This window comes from Bidens hawaiensis, unplaced genomic scaffold (assembly GCF_021521415.1).
Source record: "Bidens hawaiensis isolate Kalapana, Puna unplaced genomic scaffold, B.hawaiensis_p1.1 tig00011078_1, whole genome shotgun sequence".
NCBI classification, from domain to species: Eukaryota; Viridiplantae; Streptophyta; class Magnoliopsida; order Asterales; family Asteraceae; genus Bidens; species Bidens hawaiensis.
The window spans coordinates 463,761-481,066 of NW_027491855.1; the positions used below are offsets into that span (position 1 = coordinate 463,761).

General features: G+C 35.0%; 3 protein-coding genes across 3 annotated transcripts; all 3 read right to left on the reverse strand.

Annotated features, from left to right (window-relative positions):
• Positions 1-475: 475 nt before the first annotated feature.
• Positions 476-2,243, reverse strand: LOC143537081 (protein SHORT-ROOT-like). Its single transcript, XM_077030933.1, has one exon. It carries the CDS (start codon positions 2,124-2,126, stop codon positions 867-869), a length of 1,260 nt encoding a protein of 419 aa, XP_076887048.1. The 5' UTR covers positions 2,127-2,243; the 3' UTR covers positions 476-866.
• Positions 2,244-5,568: 3,325 nt separating this feature from the next.
• On the reverse strand, positions 5,569-8,984 carry LOC143537049 (uncharacterized). Its single transcript, XM_077030910.1, has 10 exons — positions 8,821-8,984; positions 8,684-8,744; positions 8,541-8,586; positions 8,397-8,451; positions 8,235-8,322; positions 8,032-8,147; positions 7,761-7,886; positions 6,777-6,870; positions 6,416-6,570; positions 5,569-5,675 (listed from the first exon to the last, which is right to left on the reverse strand). The coding sequence occupies exons 1-10, from the start codon at positions 8,920-8,922 to the stop codon at positions 5,616-5,618; spliced, it is 903 nt and encodes a 300-aa protein (XP_076887025.1). The 5' UTR covers positions 8,923-8,984; the 3' UTR covers positions 5,569-5,615.
• A 3,077-nt stretch (positions 8,985-12,061) lies between these two features.
• LOC143537050 (uncharacterized) lies at positions 12,062-15,724 on the reverse strand. Its single transcript, XM_077030911.1, has 10 exons — positions 15,605-15,724; positions 14,618-14,721; positions 14,183-14,382; positions 13,824-14,105; positions 13,566-13,624; positions 13,399-13,435; positions 13,254-13,325; positions 13,013-13,163; positions 12,675-12,809; positions 12,062-12,554 (listed from the first exon to the last, which is right to left on the reverse strand). The coding sequence occupies exons 1-10, from the start codon at positions 15,702-15,704 to the stop codon at positions 12,141-12,143; spliced, it is 1,554 nt and encodes a 517-aa protein (XP_076887026.1). The 5' UTR covers positions 15,705-15,724; the 3' UTR covers positions 12,062-12,140.
• Positions 15,725-17,306: the final 1,582 nt, after the last annotated feature.

Genomic DNA, 17,306 nt, shown 5'->3' on the forward strand with positions numbered 1-17,306 from the left:
GAACTGGGACCGACATAAACCGAATGGGGCATTGGAGGTCCGGTAGTTGGTCTCAGTTTTTCTAGATTTTCGGTTCTCGGGTCGGGTCAGGTTTATGTCGGGTCGGTCCGGTTAATACAAAATGAACAGCCCTAGATGATACATATGTATATGGAAAGTAGTTATTCGAATATGATTCGTGTATCATTGATTATATATATATAAATGAATGGAAAGATATTTTTGGGATATGCAAGTACGAAAAGCAAATACTCAAATCTAGTTAAATTCGTATATCTTTTATTACGTGCACACCTAATGATATTCCATGTCTATAATGTGAACCTTTAAATCCTTGCAATTGCTTACTTTAAACATGAATAAAAAAGTAAATCACACCAACTTATTATAAAGCTCGATTCATATCGTGGAAAAACGACTTCAATCTAAAAACATACCAATACCAATAAACACAGAAAACAAAGCACAAATGCAAAACACTTTAGGACATCAAGAAAAGCTTAAAAAACATTATAGAAACCACCCACACTTAAAGTGCCTGCAATATACTCATCTAGACATCTTCATGATCATCACCTTGATCTTTACTATTTCCTATATATAAAAAGACTATATCTTCTAACTTCTAGCTTCTATCTATCTTCAATCTTCAAACCCTAATAAAATCCACCATAGTTTTAATGAACCCAAAAATTAGGGTTTGCTTAATATAGATATGAGTGGATCATGTTGATACCCTTTTAGTTTGTGTCATGTTGCCACCAACTTAAATACTACAATTTTGAGCAACAAGATTTGAAGCTAATTGAGTGCCAACATCATCTACACATATGAGAATAATGCATGCAAGTTGAGTCCTTTCTTGATTAGGGCTTCCAAGCTGAAGCCCAAACAACCGGTTCATCTTTCCAAGCTAACAAGATTCCTGAACCCTTATTCGAATTCGGGTTGGTTTGATCGAGTGCCATAGACCACCCGGTTCGGTACCGCTTTAGCAAGGCCTTTACATCATCCACCACATCATCACTAAACCCTACAGGTGAAAAATGCTCATTGAGCCTCTCACACCATTGATTTCCTTTCTCCCTTCTTTCACAATCTCCTAAACCGATATTATGGTTGTCATCACACGACAAAACCCTAACGATGCTCCTCGAACACTCTCGTTCCAACGCTAATCTTTCGTTACTTGTGGGACTAAAGCTTTCTTCCAACATCTCAAAGTACAAAGTGTAAAACCTTAAAGACTCCTCAAAACATTTGACAAAATCATTTCTTGAGGTTGTGAAATCAGCTTCTTCTTCAACTACGGTCACCACTCGAGGGTTTAACGAACCAAAAAGCCGAATAACATCTACCCTTTCTTCAACTTCAACTCTTCTTAAAGCTCCCATACAATTTACCGCAATAGCTTCATCGTCTTCAACACCTAACTCTTCTTTAGTAAGTTTCCCTAACGGTCTATCCGAACCGTTAATCACGTTAAACGCGAACGGAACTCCCATCAACCGCGCAAATTTCTCCATTCTTGAAGTGATCTCTTTCATAACCGATCGTACCATGGCCGCGGTGACAACCACAGTTAGCTTCAAACTCGGTGTCTCATCGCTTCGTGTCGCTAAAGCCTCTAGCAAAGTTGGCCATTGGGTGCAAAGGGTGTTGCTAATATCAATAATATGAAGTTTAGTCTCACCATCAAAGGCTTCCAAAATGGCACCATTAGATGCAACATGACCAAAAGTTGTCCAAGGTGAAACCTCTTGGAACTTAAGTATTAACTTCCTAGCAGAGTCAAAACAATGGCTTTTATCAGCAACGTTGACCAAAGTTTTGTAGCATCGTTGACCAGAGTCAGTAGCTTTACAAAAGAGTGCTTGCAAGAAATAATAAGCAAGTTTCTGATCAAAATCACCATAGGGTGAAGATAACTCATTTAACATCCACAAAAGGTGGTTGATCTTGCCTGAATCTTTATTGGAGATGGCTTGAGCACACTCTCTAAGAAGCCTTGAAGCCCATTTATCGTCGTCCGGGCACGTTTCGGTGGCACCGGAGTCGGAGTATGGGTGGTGTTTGGTGGTGGTATGGTGGTGGTTGGTGTAAGGAGAGAGGTGGGTTCTCTCCATTGATGATTTGTGTGTGAATGATGAGTTGTATAATATTGTTGTGATAAGCTTTCAACGCTTTTTCATGTATTCGATTTGGCCGTCTCCTAAGTGCTAACACAAAAAACGACAATTCATGTAGGTTTTAAATAGTTTTTTAAAGTTGTTGGATTTGTATTGATTGTTTCTTTTTAATAATTTGATTGGGATGTGCTAAACTCCTAATCTTTAGTTTCTATATTTTTGGGGTACATTTTATTAAACTAACTTATAATAATTTAGTTATATTTACATAAATAATTAAATAACATATAATGATTTCAAGTTGTTGATATAATATATCTTTTTCTTTTATTTGTTATTTTGTAGGTGCATCCTTGCATTGGTTGAATGGGGCCGATTCTTTTTTAAAATGTTATGTGACAACACCACTTTAACAAATGCAAGCTTTATTATGCATGTCACATCCCATTATAATAAATAATAATAAACAATAAGTTTTTAATTAATTAAATAGTATTAAACGATTATTTAAAATTGATATTTAAGTAGGAATATTCTATGTTTTAGTCATACTTTATTTGAATAACGTACTATTGTAAATGTTTGAACATATTTCAGTTATTTGTAAAAGTAATATTTATGCTCATCGTTACGTACTATTCATATAAAAATCGGTCACTTTTTTTAAACGACTAGTTTCTATACATTATTTGTTCTAAATCTACACCATTTTATCCAAACACAAGACTTAAAACTCATCTTACTAATATATTAAAGCAATAATACATGTTTCAGGCTTTCAAATATGTTATTCATATGGGATGCCATCTAATCAATTCTCATTTATACATATTTCACCTAATTAACTATTTTTTTAATTACCATTAATTTAATTTAATTATATTTTATGTTAAATAATATAACAATTAATGTATTTATTATTATTTAATATTTATTAATATTTTTCTGTTTAACTTATCCTTTTATAGTTATATTCTTTTAAGGAGTGTTTTCATACTACATGTTCATCTGCTACTGAAACAACGCAACACTTTCTATCAAAGTCGATCAGATCTTCAAAACCATTATTACTTACTTCATCTCGAGATGTCATGTAATATGTTTTTCAGTACTAATTATTCACTGTATGTCAATATTATTGTTGAATTTTTTTTTGTGAGGTCCATTTGCAAATGTTTTCCACCAATGTTGGTTAAATCAAGTTTATATTCATTTCATTACCTATAAAACATAAAAATTTTAATATTTTTTACTTCATTGACATGTTTGCAAATAAATTTTGTATTATCAAATTTACTTTTTTGTTTTGCTTTTTTACCGGCCCGTGTATCTCATAAGTTCTAACCTAGTTAGTTGTAAAGAAACACCTTATCCCACTGATAACTACATAAATGCTATAAAACTTTGAAAGTTTATTACTAGCTAGATTTTGTATTCATATATATGATCGACTATCCTTATAAATTTTCATATGATAATCCAATAATTAACTATTATAGATTTACAAGTTATATCACGTCACGTTCAGTTTTAATATCGGTATTGACCTATTTAAGTGCCTCATATTGCGTAACAATCATAATTTTTTATTTACGTAATTGTAGATAATTATATAAACAACGGGATTATTAGCTAGAATTAAATTTATCATGGATTTCAAGAGACTTCTTCCGTAAATAGGAATAACCTGGGGTAACTTAACCATTTGAAGTTAGATCGATAAAAGGATAGTACTGCGAAAATTTACGAGGAAAAAAATGAGTTGCAAATTCCTACACATTAAAATTTCATTGCCTTCAACCAGCTCATTAGAATATAAAAATTGACCTCCTATGTTGATTAACTTATACCCTTTATGTAATAATCAATGCATACACTACTATTACATTTTCACTTAGGTATATTGATATTTAATGGTCCTAACTATTACCTTTTGATCACTGTTGGTCTCAACTAATGAATTGGCTATTGATGGTTCCAACTTTCCTCCTATGTTGATTAACTTATACCCTTTATGTAATAATCAATGCATACACTATGCTAATACATTTTCACTTAAGTATATTGGTATTTAATGGTCCTAACTATTACCTTTTGGTCACTGTTAGTCTCAACTAATGAATTGACTATTGATGGTCCCAACTTTTAAAGGATTTGTTCCTAAGTATCCGCGATTAACAGAATCCTAACGTCGTTAGTTTCAGGTCGTCAGGAAAACGTTTTTGGCCGGAAAATTGAAATTTGTTGCCGGAAAACACCACCTGAACACCGCAACCACCGCCAATTGACTCACCGCTAACCAACTACCACCACTTGAGCACCATCAACCGATTCCGACGATGGTTCTAAGGTTTCCGGCGACTCAATAATTGGGGCTTTTACTAGAAAAAGGTTCCTAAAGGTCCGATACGAAGTTACCAAGATGTTTGGGACGAAAATGTTGAGTTTTCGGAAAAAAAATTTGAGTTTTCCGGCCAAAACCGTTTTTCCGGAGACCTGAAACTAACGATGTTAAGATTCTGTTAGTCGCGGACCGTTAGGAACAAATACTTTAAAAGTTGGGACCATTAGTAGCCAATTTATTAGTTGGGATCAGCAGTGACCAAAAGGCAATAGTTGGGATCATTAAAAACCAATATACCTTTCGCTTATTTATATATAAGATAATACCACCACATCATATATTGTTCTCTGATTTTGGGCAATTAACTCACTATATTTCACCTGATTACAAAAACATCACAACGTGAACTTTTTATCCGGAAAAACAAACCCTCCCTATGTAGTTTAATAGTTTTCAACTACCATCAAATTTCACAATTGTTCAACTTTCCAAATCTTTATAGGTAGCTTTAAACTTTGATTACACAAGAACCTTTCCCTACTACGCTTTTAAAGAAATATAAAGTAGTGCATCCAACTTAACATGTTCTAATTAGAAAAAAACGTATGTACTTAAATCGTTTCAAGTACTTTTTCTTCTAGGATTCACACACAACCGTGTTGCAGTATAAAACACACACACATACACACAAAACACACCAATAGTAGAATAAAAAACCATAAAAATAACCATTAAAAAACCTAAGTATCTGAAAAAATCTAAGGGTAGAAACAAAGCTGAAAAGTTCAAAGTTGTTTGATCCCTTTACTCAATATACAAGTCTTCATGGCTGCATTGGTGGTCTCTACAGAATACATACTTGTCCTACTTGGTTGTTGCACCCTACTTATACGGCCCTTAGAGAATCTTATGAACTTGTCATTCCAAAAACATCACAACATTAGCTAACTCATCCTCAAACAAGACATTTTGACTCGTCAAATGATACATTTTTCTTGTTTTATTGGTCTGCCTTTGACCATAGACTATGTAAACCTGTTCAGTCAACAAGACCACAATGGCTAAACAGAATATAGCCGCCCTTGATTTACTACCACCACCATCACCATCACCATCATCAACAGCCAGTTTGGAACGATGTTTTAATATTTCCATCCTCTTGCATAGCCATCCTCCATATACGGTTCAAGAAATCCAATAAACTGTAAATGTAAAATATATCATATACACGAATGAAAATTTGAAAAGGAAATGGTAAGCCTGCAGGAATATTGTCCACCAAATAGCTGGCATGCTTTTTCAGTTTCTCATGTTTAGATTTTAGAATATGTACTTCCGTAGTTCTGTTAACAACTACCCGTTTTGATCCATTTCCTAACCGGCCGAGCCGAGCATTTTGACACCTCATATGCAAAAATAGAGGTGCACAAATGGCTCAAGCCCAAAAAAAGCGTGGACCTAAGCCCGGTCCAGTCTGGAAGTCCTAAGCATGCCTAACATTAGAGGTGCACAAATGGGCTCAGGCCCAAAAAAAGCCTGGACCTAAGCCCGGTCCAGTCTGGAAGTCCTAAGCATGCCTAACATTAGAGGTGCACAAATGGGCTCAGGCCCAAAAAAAGCCTGGACCTAAGCCCGGTCCAGTCTGGAAGTCCTATGCATGCCTAACATTAGAGGTGCACTAATCGAGTCCTAGGCCCAAACCGGTTCGGGTTCGGTCAACATCAGTTTTGGCTCAAATCAGTTCACGCTTAAATTGGTTTCTACGGGGAATAGGATCGGGTTTGAGCGTTTTGAAACTAGGTTTTAACCGGTTTGGTTAAAACCAGATTCAACCAAGCCGGTTTCAAAATCAGATTCGGTTTGGGTTCAAAACAGGGCTGAAGCTACCTAGTCTATATAGAAATACTAAATATCACTAAAATAACGTGTGCATGCGTCATACCTTGGTTGTGTTTAAGGACCATCTTGCACCATAACCATCCTGAACCCGGATCTCAAAAACGGGCCCATGTGGTGGAACAATATGCACATTTAGCCAGCAACAATGGGCTATCAAGTGATTAATCACCTTCAAGGCTAGCATATTCTTACGAGAGTCTGGACATCATGAAAATGAGAACAATACCATTGATCAAAAATATATTCTAAAAAATTAAATGAACTAATTTAGAGGTTGAAAAGCATTAGTGTATATTTAATGAAACAACTTCCTGTTTGATTCAAAGATTTGGATCACTATCCTAATAAAGCTGTTTCAGTATTCATAACCGAACACAAAAAAAGACAAAGATGGAAATACTAACCGTTTCCAGAAAAAGAACCCCAAAATTTTCCGTTGCTCCTGTTGACATGCTTAGCCAAAGCCCGAGCTCCATCACTCAAAACCGAACTTTTAACCTCAAACCAAGGGACATTAAGTTGTCACTAAGCACTATTTATGATTGTTTAGTTGCTATGTTAACAAAATAATGAAAGGATGATATTTATTTGACCCATTTTGACCAGTTATTCTACCACGTCTAGTGCCGTGTTCCCCTGTGAAATTTATTTTTATATCCGCCACTATGTGATTAAAATTATATCAATCAAAAACGATCACAGGATCACATTTAGGCCTATAAATGAACCAAATGGAAACAAATGAAAAATGTTCATGTTTGTTTATTTAAGTTTAACCAAATAAACGATCGAACACAAACAATTAAACAAACGAGTTTTCTTGTTCATGTTTGCACGTTAAGAAAAGGAGGTGCATTCATGCTCGATTATGTTTGTTAATAGTATAAACGAATGGTTCAAGGCCACAGACAAATGAACATAACTGAATATAGAAGAATGAACGTAACTAAGCAAACACTAATTAAAAGTAAACATGAACATAAATAGGTTGTGCCTGAAAACTTATTAAAACTAGACTAAATTGTAATGGGCTTAAAAAATTCAAATAACTAAGTAAATTACTAACATAAACTAACGAAGATAAATGGACATAAATGAACAAATGTAAATGAACGCTCATGAACATAAATGAGCGAATAAGACATGTGATCATGATCGCTCGTTTAACTAAATGAACAAAAACCTTTTAATGTTAGGTTGCTTATTTAATAAACGAATTTCCCACTGAACGGTTCATGAACAGTTCGCTGAACTGTTAGTTCGGTTACAGGCAAAATTACATATACTTTTTAATAATCGCGTCTTAATATTTCAAAAATAGTTTATACGCACTCAACATGCAAAACTTATAAGAAAACTTTCAACAGCATCTAATCATAACTTCATACTTCTGGATTATGTGGCAATGAAAAAGCAGAAAGTAATGTCGATCTGGGCAGTGGAAGTGCATCAGGAACCGTTCCTACAGTGTGTGAAATACCAAGAAGCCTTTGAATGCCATCATAACACATTGCCTACAAAAAGTGGTAAAATTACATAACATCAGCAGTAAATATAATTTATAACTGAAAAAAAAACATTTACTTTGGTCAAACATGCTGAAAAAAATAAAATATAAAGGAGTCTTGGAACAAAAATGTAACTTTTGAAGCAACTAACCACAAGAATTGCTGCCAAATGATCATAAAGCTGTGATGTTTGTTTTATACGTATAGCAAGAACACCATTTGACTTTTCCCTCTCTTCAGTGTAAAACTTCCTATAAATTTGTACCCCTGAAATTAAAAAAAATCTATTCTAGAATCATTTCAATAAAAGAGAATTACCTTTGTCTAATACTAATTTCAATAAAATAGCATTACCTTCTTTGATGGTTTCGACGCCTGGTAAAACTTTATCAAGACCCTCGGCTGCTAACATGTCAGAAAACGAAGCATGCCAATGAACATCCTGTAATATTTTAACTAATTACAACAATGATAGTGGATAATATGTAGAAAAACTGCAGGTAAGTGGTGGCACACCTCAACTTGAAGCAACAAACATTTATTGAATAGAATCAAAGATCCTGCTTCAAAACTGACAGTTGAATATCCAACTGCAAATTAGTCTACTAAAATAAAATATGGACTCAACTAAGCTAGTAATTCATTTTTGTACTGTCATACCGGTTTGCACCACCAGCACACCTTCCCTCGATAGTTTTATGTCCATCTGTAATTATGAAAATAGAAAAATAATTAAATTTTGTACCACACTTTTATATACTATAGTAATAACTAATAATCAGAACAAAATTTTATGCTAGTACCTTTGATCTGAGAGAAAAAGGGCTCCTGAACATGAAGTTCAAAGCCCACAGTCTCCAGCATCTGGTTATGATATACAATTTTAAACCAATATATAGAACAACATTACAATATTACACATTAAACGATTAATACATACTTTTATCAGATCAGATCCTTTTTCCAGAATAATATCGTTCCATTCGCATGCTTTCTGTTTCAAGGAAGAATCTTCATGGATCAAAGGCGAATTGGTGTACATTTTATGAATGGCTCCAGATGATATTGACTTGAGTAAAGCTGATGCTAAGTGTTTGTATAAAGGATATGGCCGAAAGACAAGGGCACATGCACCAATCATGTGGTGGCATTATTGCACTAATTTTGACATTATTTTACTAATCTCATGAAAATAACGTTAAAAGTGGCGGAAGGGTAATCAGGCATCATGTGGTGGCGTTGATAGCCGAAAGACAAGGGCACATGCACCAATCAGCCGGTGTCCCGATGATTGAGTGCTATGTGCCTTATGTCCAAGGCTTGATGCAAAACTACTATCGAGCCGGGGGTCTCACCGGAAGCAGTCTCTATATCCCTATGGGATAGAGGTAAGGCTGTCTACATCTTACCCTCCTCACCCTACCATAGCATTGCTATTGGTGGGATATACTGAGTACGATGACGATGGCGATGGCGATGGCGATGGCGATGGCGATGGCGATGGCGATGACGATGACGATGACGATGACGATGATGATGATATGGAGGAACACCTTCAAAATGGTCTGCAATTTCTTAAAACATGTACCTTTTCTTAGAGTTCAAACTTTAATACAGAAATTTAACCTAGAATTTCTCTTAATTTAAAGTTGAACATGAACACATTAAGCACACTCCAAGTTGCTCATATTTGATCATATTTACAGTTTAACAATTCATGTGTCATGAAATCGAAGTACTAGCTAGGGCTGTAAACGAACCAAACCAAACCAAACCGAACTATTCGTTCATTTAGCATTGAACTTGTTCACGAACGGTTCACGAATAGATAACTTAACAAAAAGTCTTGTTTGTTTTCTCTCATTAAGGACTTGAACTTGTTCATGAACGGTTCACAAAGAACATATACCATTTTTAAAAATTAAAAAAACAACATTCTTGTTCCCAAATATTAGACATAATCATAAACATAATTATCCAAAAACAAAGGCACAAGTTTGAGATAATAAGCATAAACATAATGAAAGTACGTAAACAAACATATTAAACTTTCGTGAACGCACTTGAACGAACACAACCTTTGTTCATGTTCATTGATTTATTAAACAAACGAACGTAAATGACCTTCCTGCCAAACAGTTCGCTGAACGTTCGGTTCGTTTACAGCCCTACGCTAATAGCTACATATATATAAGAAGAAACTAACACAAGTTGTTTTAGTTATATAAACCAAACCGAACTAACTCTTCTAACTAACTTTAGTCAACATAAGTCAAAAAGAGTGCTCTAATTAGGCGAATTACCAATAGCCGAAATGAGATTCAAGTGATAAAAATGAAGGAAGAAGATTGTGAATAATACCTGCAGATGAAGTTGAAGAGGAGTCTGTAGGATCATGATGTTCGTCTTCCTTGAGGAGGAGATTAGAGCACAACTCCTTCGATAAACCTGTATTAATAGATCCTTCGATTGATAAAGCAAGAGTGAAGCTTAATATCGGCTCTATGAAGTCTTTCAGTTGAACCTTCGACATTAGCGGTGGTGGCTCCTCCGTGACGCCGTCGTGCGGTGGTGGTTCTGGTTCTAAGTATAGAAAGATTAAAATTTCATGAATCGTCCTTGAGGTTTGGTTGAATTTCATGTTTGTTTTTTACTTTTTTAAAAGTTTGAATTTCGGTCCTTACACGTCAAGTTTGGAAAACTTTTGATTGTCTCTTGTTTAGATGAGAATAGAGGTGTAAATAAGCTCGGGCTTATTCTAAAGTGAGCTTGTTTAATAAACGAGTCTAGGTTGTGTTTTATTTATAAAGCTTGAATAGGTTTGTGAGAGGCCTAACAGAGGCTATTATTTGTATATTGTTAATTAATTTGTTAACTAGGTTGTATTTTATTTATAAAGTTTGAATAGGTTTGTGAGACGCCTAACAGAGGCTATTATTTGCATATTGTTAATTAATTTGTTAAGTATATAGTTACATAATATATAGTTATTGTTATACATGAAATTAGAATAGTTGCAACTAAGGACTATTTGTTATGTTACATATTAAATTATGATTATACAAATACTTATAACCATGCAAAATAATGAGTAAAAGAACTAGTAAACTGAAAAACAAGTCAAGTCCATGTCAAGCTTAAGTTTAGGCGAGGTTGGTTTGGCTTGATGGGGGTTAATGTGAAACTAGACGAGATCAAAACATCATCAGCATAAATGCGTTTGTTTTATAAAGTTAAACCTAAGGATTAGACACACACAAAATAATAATAATAATAACAAAAAAACAAAACTTTTGAGAATAAAGTATTGAACTTCAAACTAAAATTGAATACAGTGAAGATGGATGGTTCAAGATGACTATTCATCCTAATAAAGTGAAAACGATTCATGTAATTAATTCTAGAAAAAGTTAACACCTAAGTCCTAAACCTTTAGCACCCACTTGGTTTTACAAATAAGTATTCAACATTATATTGCCTTAGAAATAATATAACTTTCTAAAAGATTTTTGAGTGTTTAGTATAATCTGGCTTTCGGTAATTAGATATTATTTGATTTGGATAAAAAAAATGTAACTGATCTTGGCACAAATTTGGTGATGTCTTTTTCACTTAGGAATATTAAAGGAAAATGTAGCCATGCATGTTGTAACTAATAATAAGAATGATTTGTGTGAACACTATTAACTTCAATGGACACCAAGAAAATATTAGAGATTATATTTGTAAACTTACGAATATAATCTTTGAAGTGTCACAGGAAACATTTAATATAGAACCAACTTCGAGTAAACAACTACGAATCATATAAGCACTTGTATTTATTGTTTTAAGTGATGCATTTAGATGGTTATATAACATTTTACTTCATTCTCTTTCTCTTAGCCTATTACATGATATGCATCATATGCAAATGTATACGGTACTCCAAGCTCTATACTTCAAATTGGTTTTGTATTGAATGTTCATGAACACCCGTAGTTGTAGTTCTTTTCCTAAGAATTTATACTTTTTATGGGAATTGATGTTAAAAAAATAAATAATATATTCTGAAGAAATATCAATAGTTGGAACACTGTATACAAGACTAATGTGGGGTTTGTCCCCATTTTGCTTATCTGATTTGTTTCAAACTAAAGAATAAATAAATAAACTCTTGCACAAACCTTCTTTCTTTTCTATATGTTTCCTCTTATCATCTCTTGATTAGCTACCAATATCATAGCTTTCAAGGATGCATAACCCCCTTCAAATCATCTCTTACTTGCTATCAACTTCATCTTTTCCTGTTTCTTCTGCTCTTCCAAGTTCAATAACATCATCTGCATGGTGAGGCTTTACTGATCCATCCGAAAACCGATGGTTGCGTGCATGGTACGCTTCAACGACCCATGTAAGAACCAAGAACACCATTACAATCGATAGAAACACTAGTCCCGCCCACACGATTTTCACGTCTCTTTTTACTGGCTTGCAGTGGTGTTCAAGAATTTCAGCAAATGCATCCTTCACTGTTTGACAATGAAGGAGGCTTTCCATTCCGGGGTAGGAATTTAGAAGTATTTGAATGGAACTTGTGTATGCGACTGCGGTTCTAAAATCGTTTCCTGATATGGGAATCCCTCCGTTGCAAATTCCGTCCACGGGATCAACACAGGTTATCAGCCTCAAAAGCTTCAGAAAGAAAAGTATAAAATGTTAATCCTTACTATATATTAGTGGGACCCATGAGTTTCTGGTAACAAGTTCTCACGGTTAAAAAGAACGTCATAAACATGACAGTATAAGACATACCTCAGGGATGTCGCCTATACGAATATCGTTCTCTGAGCAATTGTTTGGCTGGTAATGGTACTCTGGTGGCCCGGAGAACGGATTGCATACTCCAAAAGACGAATCTTGTTGTATCCGCGATATGTTTGCGTTCACCTTCAGCATTTCCAGCAGTTGTTTTTTAATGACTTTAGTTTTAGTTTATGATCATAGCTGGTAATTTTTATCCATTAACTTATAAACACGTCAACTTGGTTTGTTTAATCCTAATTAACATCTTAACCATTTATATAATATGGTCCAAAAAGTGTTAAGGGTCAATCCAACCAGTTGTAATAAATGATAAACGATATGCATACCTCGTTTACTAGGTCGTAAACTCCTGCACTGACGTCGGTAAGGGCTGATTCGGCTGAAAGCAACTGATCACAAGGAAGGATTGAGCTTAAGCTGTTATTGTAAGGATCTTTTTGAAATCCCTCAATTGCTGTGCATGTATCGCCCGCGAATCTAAATAATTTATAACCTTTTTGTAAGTCATTTAATATTCGCATATATAGTTTGTACAAAGTGAAAGGGGATTATAAATAAAACACATACCGCGATAAGAAGAAATACGCCCCAAAGAATACCCAACATAGAACAGTGATTAACCAACACAACACGATTAATCTGCAAACGTTACAATTAGAAACTGGTCACAATACTGATAACTGATAAAAATGGGTCATCTTGGTGGACTTACATGTGAAGAATTCGCCTTTTTTTCATGACTCCAACAACTGCATGCCATACAGAAAGTTCTTAACTTAGTATGAGAGCAAGAACATTTTATGCATAAAGAGTGTGTAATTTCTGATTATAAACTTTATTCTGTAAGTCAAACTAGACTTAAGTAGATGAAAAATGCACCTGCTAGCGCAATAACAGCAACCAAATTCAATGAGAAAATAACTGTACTTACGACATACCTACAATCAAAAACAAAACGTTGTTTAGCAACGTTAAACAAAGTATTTAGGTTACGTTTAATCTTATCTGTATAAAGGATAAACAAAACTTCCTAAATCATTTATCCATGAAATATGTTATTATTTGATACAATAGCTGACAGACTTTTAATAAAATATAAATTTTGGACGTGGGGGTTTCATGTCGAAAGAAACTTACAGAACACGAAGGATTACATCAATCCTATGTCGATTCGTTCTCGCTTGTCGTTCTATATCATCAGCAGTAGAGTCAAGCCGCCTCGAAGTGGAATCAAGGAACCGTGTGGTGCTTACATCAACATTTGTACCTTGTAAATTCATTCGTGTCACTTTCATTGCTCCGGTTGTATTATATATCGTCTTTGATGCATCATCAGCCGTATCGATTATAATATCAATTATCTTATCCGCCCTCGAATGGAATTTTGCATTCCCTCCAAGTACTAGTCCAGTTCCAGTTCTGTAAATAATGTAAATGGTTTCGGTTATTGCATGTGCAACTCCATAATGCATGTGGGAATAGAATTGAAGGCTTACATGGCTAAAAGTGTGAAGAAAGCTGCAAGAATAATGTGCCAAAGGTAATATTGTTTGTGGGATGTTGGTCTCTTGTGTTTCTTCAGTTTCCTGTTTCTTTTGCAACAAGCGGTTGCTACAAGATATATTCCAAAAACGACGCCGCATAAGAGCCATAAGGCCCCAAGCACATATCCTGCTATTCCTGTGTATGCAGTTGACTGCAACAATACAATTAAAATGTTATTAGCTTATCATTAGATTTATCATGTATTTTATAAATTAATTATAAAATTACATATGAAAATAAAATATTTTTTTATATATTTTTAAGTTAATTAACTATGTATGTTGAACTTATAAATTATTTATGGCGTAATCTAGTTTTTGAAACTGGTCCAATATAAAAAAAGATAGTAAACTTCTGGAATATAATCAAGGTCAAGATAAACATACACTCCAATAATGGACGTTGGTAATGTCATATCCTCCCTTGTATTTTCTCAAGTTTTCCAGAGGATCGGGTCTAACTGTGTCATCTAATATTTGGTTTGCTTCGGCTGCATAAAGAAACATATTTTACATAAATATATAGGATAATAACGTATAGAATGGATGGTCTATACAAAATCAGTTTTAAATTGAAACTGTGGGAACCGTATAATTAAACACTTATACGCATTGTTTTAAATTTGATACAATAATAATATGTTTTAGTTGGTCTCTCTTATAACTCTTTCACTACAAACGATTATCTTCCATTTACAAATACACAGGGCCGTCTCCGAGGATTTAAATACCTCGGCCGAGCCAGAAAAAAAAAGGCCCATAGCCTTAACGAGTAACGAAATATATAAGCTAATTTTTTTAAACGAGGCTTAATGTTATAACAATAAACACAGAAAAATATATTATTATTAACTAATATTGGAAAAAAAAAATAGCTTGGTCCTTGGTGGCTAGCTTTGTCAACCGTGGAGGAGCCTGGTGGTTAACAACGAACCAACAGTGGTGGTCGGCTGGGTTGGCCGTTGTTCAGCATTCGCAAGAAGGAATGAACCAAAGAAAATTTTCAATCGACCGCTATTTCTTTTATTTTGCATCGGGTTTTTATTTAATTTTTTTTGGTTTTTAGTTTTAGTTTAGGCCAATAATTTAAACTTAATTAAATGGATTATGAATAAAAAATAATTTCGGGCCCAATAATTATAATATAGTAAAGAGCAATTCATATAAGTTTTATATTTTTAAATGTATATATAAAAAATATAGATGTAAAAAATTTTGGCCCCTAAAAATTACGTGCCCCGACCGACGGTCTAACCGGCACCACCCTCAAACCGGCCTTGCAAATATATATACTATTCTCACAGTTTTCCAGCTAAATTTGGTTTTGTATTAAACGTCATAATTTAATAAAAGTTATAGAATACAATCATTTACCTGGTTGAGAAGTGGTAGTAGGTTGCCCTTGAATATGAGATAAGCTTAAACTCAAAAGCAATATCATGTTAAGCCATTTTGTGTTCCATCTTAATCCCATTTTTGTCCTGCGTTTTTGTGATATTCGTATGCATATATTAAAATATAATTTCAAGTTTTTTTAATGCTAATGATTTTTATAAGCGCATATATTATTATAAAGTTAACACGATCGTTATGCTCACCTTTCTCTATATAAGATAATATGATCGTCTTTACTTTTTCTACCACAAAATGAAATAATGTTTTAATAATTAAAAATCTAAAATGTGTTCAATTAGTAAAGGAAAAATGCTACTTTTTCGTCCACTAAATATATTTCTTATATTATTATCTATATCATTCTAAAAAAATGCAAAAGTTATATTATTCTGATAAACATATGCATGATTTTCACGAAATTTCTTCATGTTAAAAGCAATTCAATCATTTAATTTTTATTGCTTATGAACAACCGAGATATTATAACATGAAGAGATAGGTCCCAGCAGAGACCAGTTGGTCCCGCAAGACTCACCTTCAACAGGGTTGTCTGCGCAAAGGCCATCTGCTCCCGCAGGACCCACCATGCTCATAGAATCTTACGCGCAGTACGCAAGCTGTACACGCAGGGAAAGCCTCCCAATGGTGAAGTACCCCGCCTGTTCCCGCAGTTGCGGATACAAGCCATCAGGGAAGGCTACCCGCAGACAGCAGGGCTACACGTACAAGACTAGCTACTTCAGCAGTCACATGAAGGCATGAGCAAGGCGGGAACAATCCCGCCCAAATGAGCCAGTCTGATTCTGAAAGATCTTTTGTACCATACCTACCAAGGTATGGATAGGACAGACGATCTGACCAGAACAGCCCATGAGCCAATCACAGGGTGACAGCTCACCGACAACAGTGCGAGGAGGAGCACCCTCTAGTACTGTTTGTCACTATTAGCCGCTGCCTACTCACCAACCCTCACTGTGGAGCAGGCGCAGCCTACAGTTGGTGGAATAGTATTACTGTTCGCCGTAACCTATTCACCAACCAGCATGGCCTGCGTACAATCCACAGTCAGTGGGACGTGCACGGTCTACAGTTGGTGGAATAGTGCAGCCGACTTTATTACTGTTGGCTGTAACCTACCCACCAACCAGTATGGCCTGTGCGTAATCCACTGTTGGTTGAACAGGAATACTATTCAGCCGGCTGTACCTTCTAGAAAACCTACCTTCGGCTATAAATACTCCAATATCTTGGAATGGTAAGATCATCTACTATCTCGTATAACTTACTTGATAATTGCTCTAATAGTATTCATATACTTTTATATTCAAAGAGCAATATAGACTGATTCTCACGCCGGAGGGTGGTCACAAGGAGGAACCCCCCCCTTCTCAGTGACGAGCTTACGGTGTCTGTTTTGCAGGTTCCCTAAAGTACAACTTACTCTGCTGGACCTAACCTTCGTGGGAAACATTATCTAGCCCCCAGATTATCCATAATCTGCCCGGGGTCACTTAGTGTTTCTTCATTGGCGCCATCCGTGCATAAAGCTAGAACTACATCTTTCTCCAGTTTTTCAAAACTTCCAAGATGACTAGAGAAATTCCGGTAACCACAACCCCAGCCACTGGGGTTAACACCGGCAACACAATGTTTACAAACACTACCCCAGCCACCCAAGCTG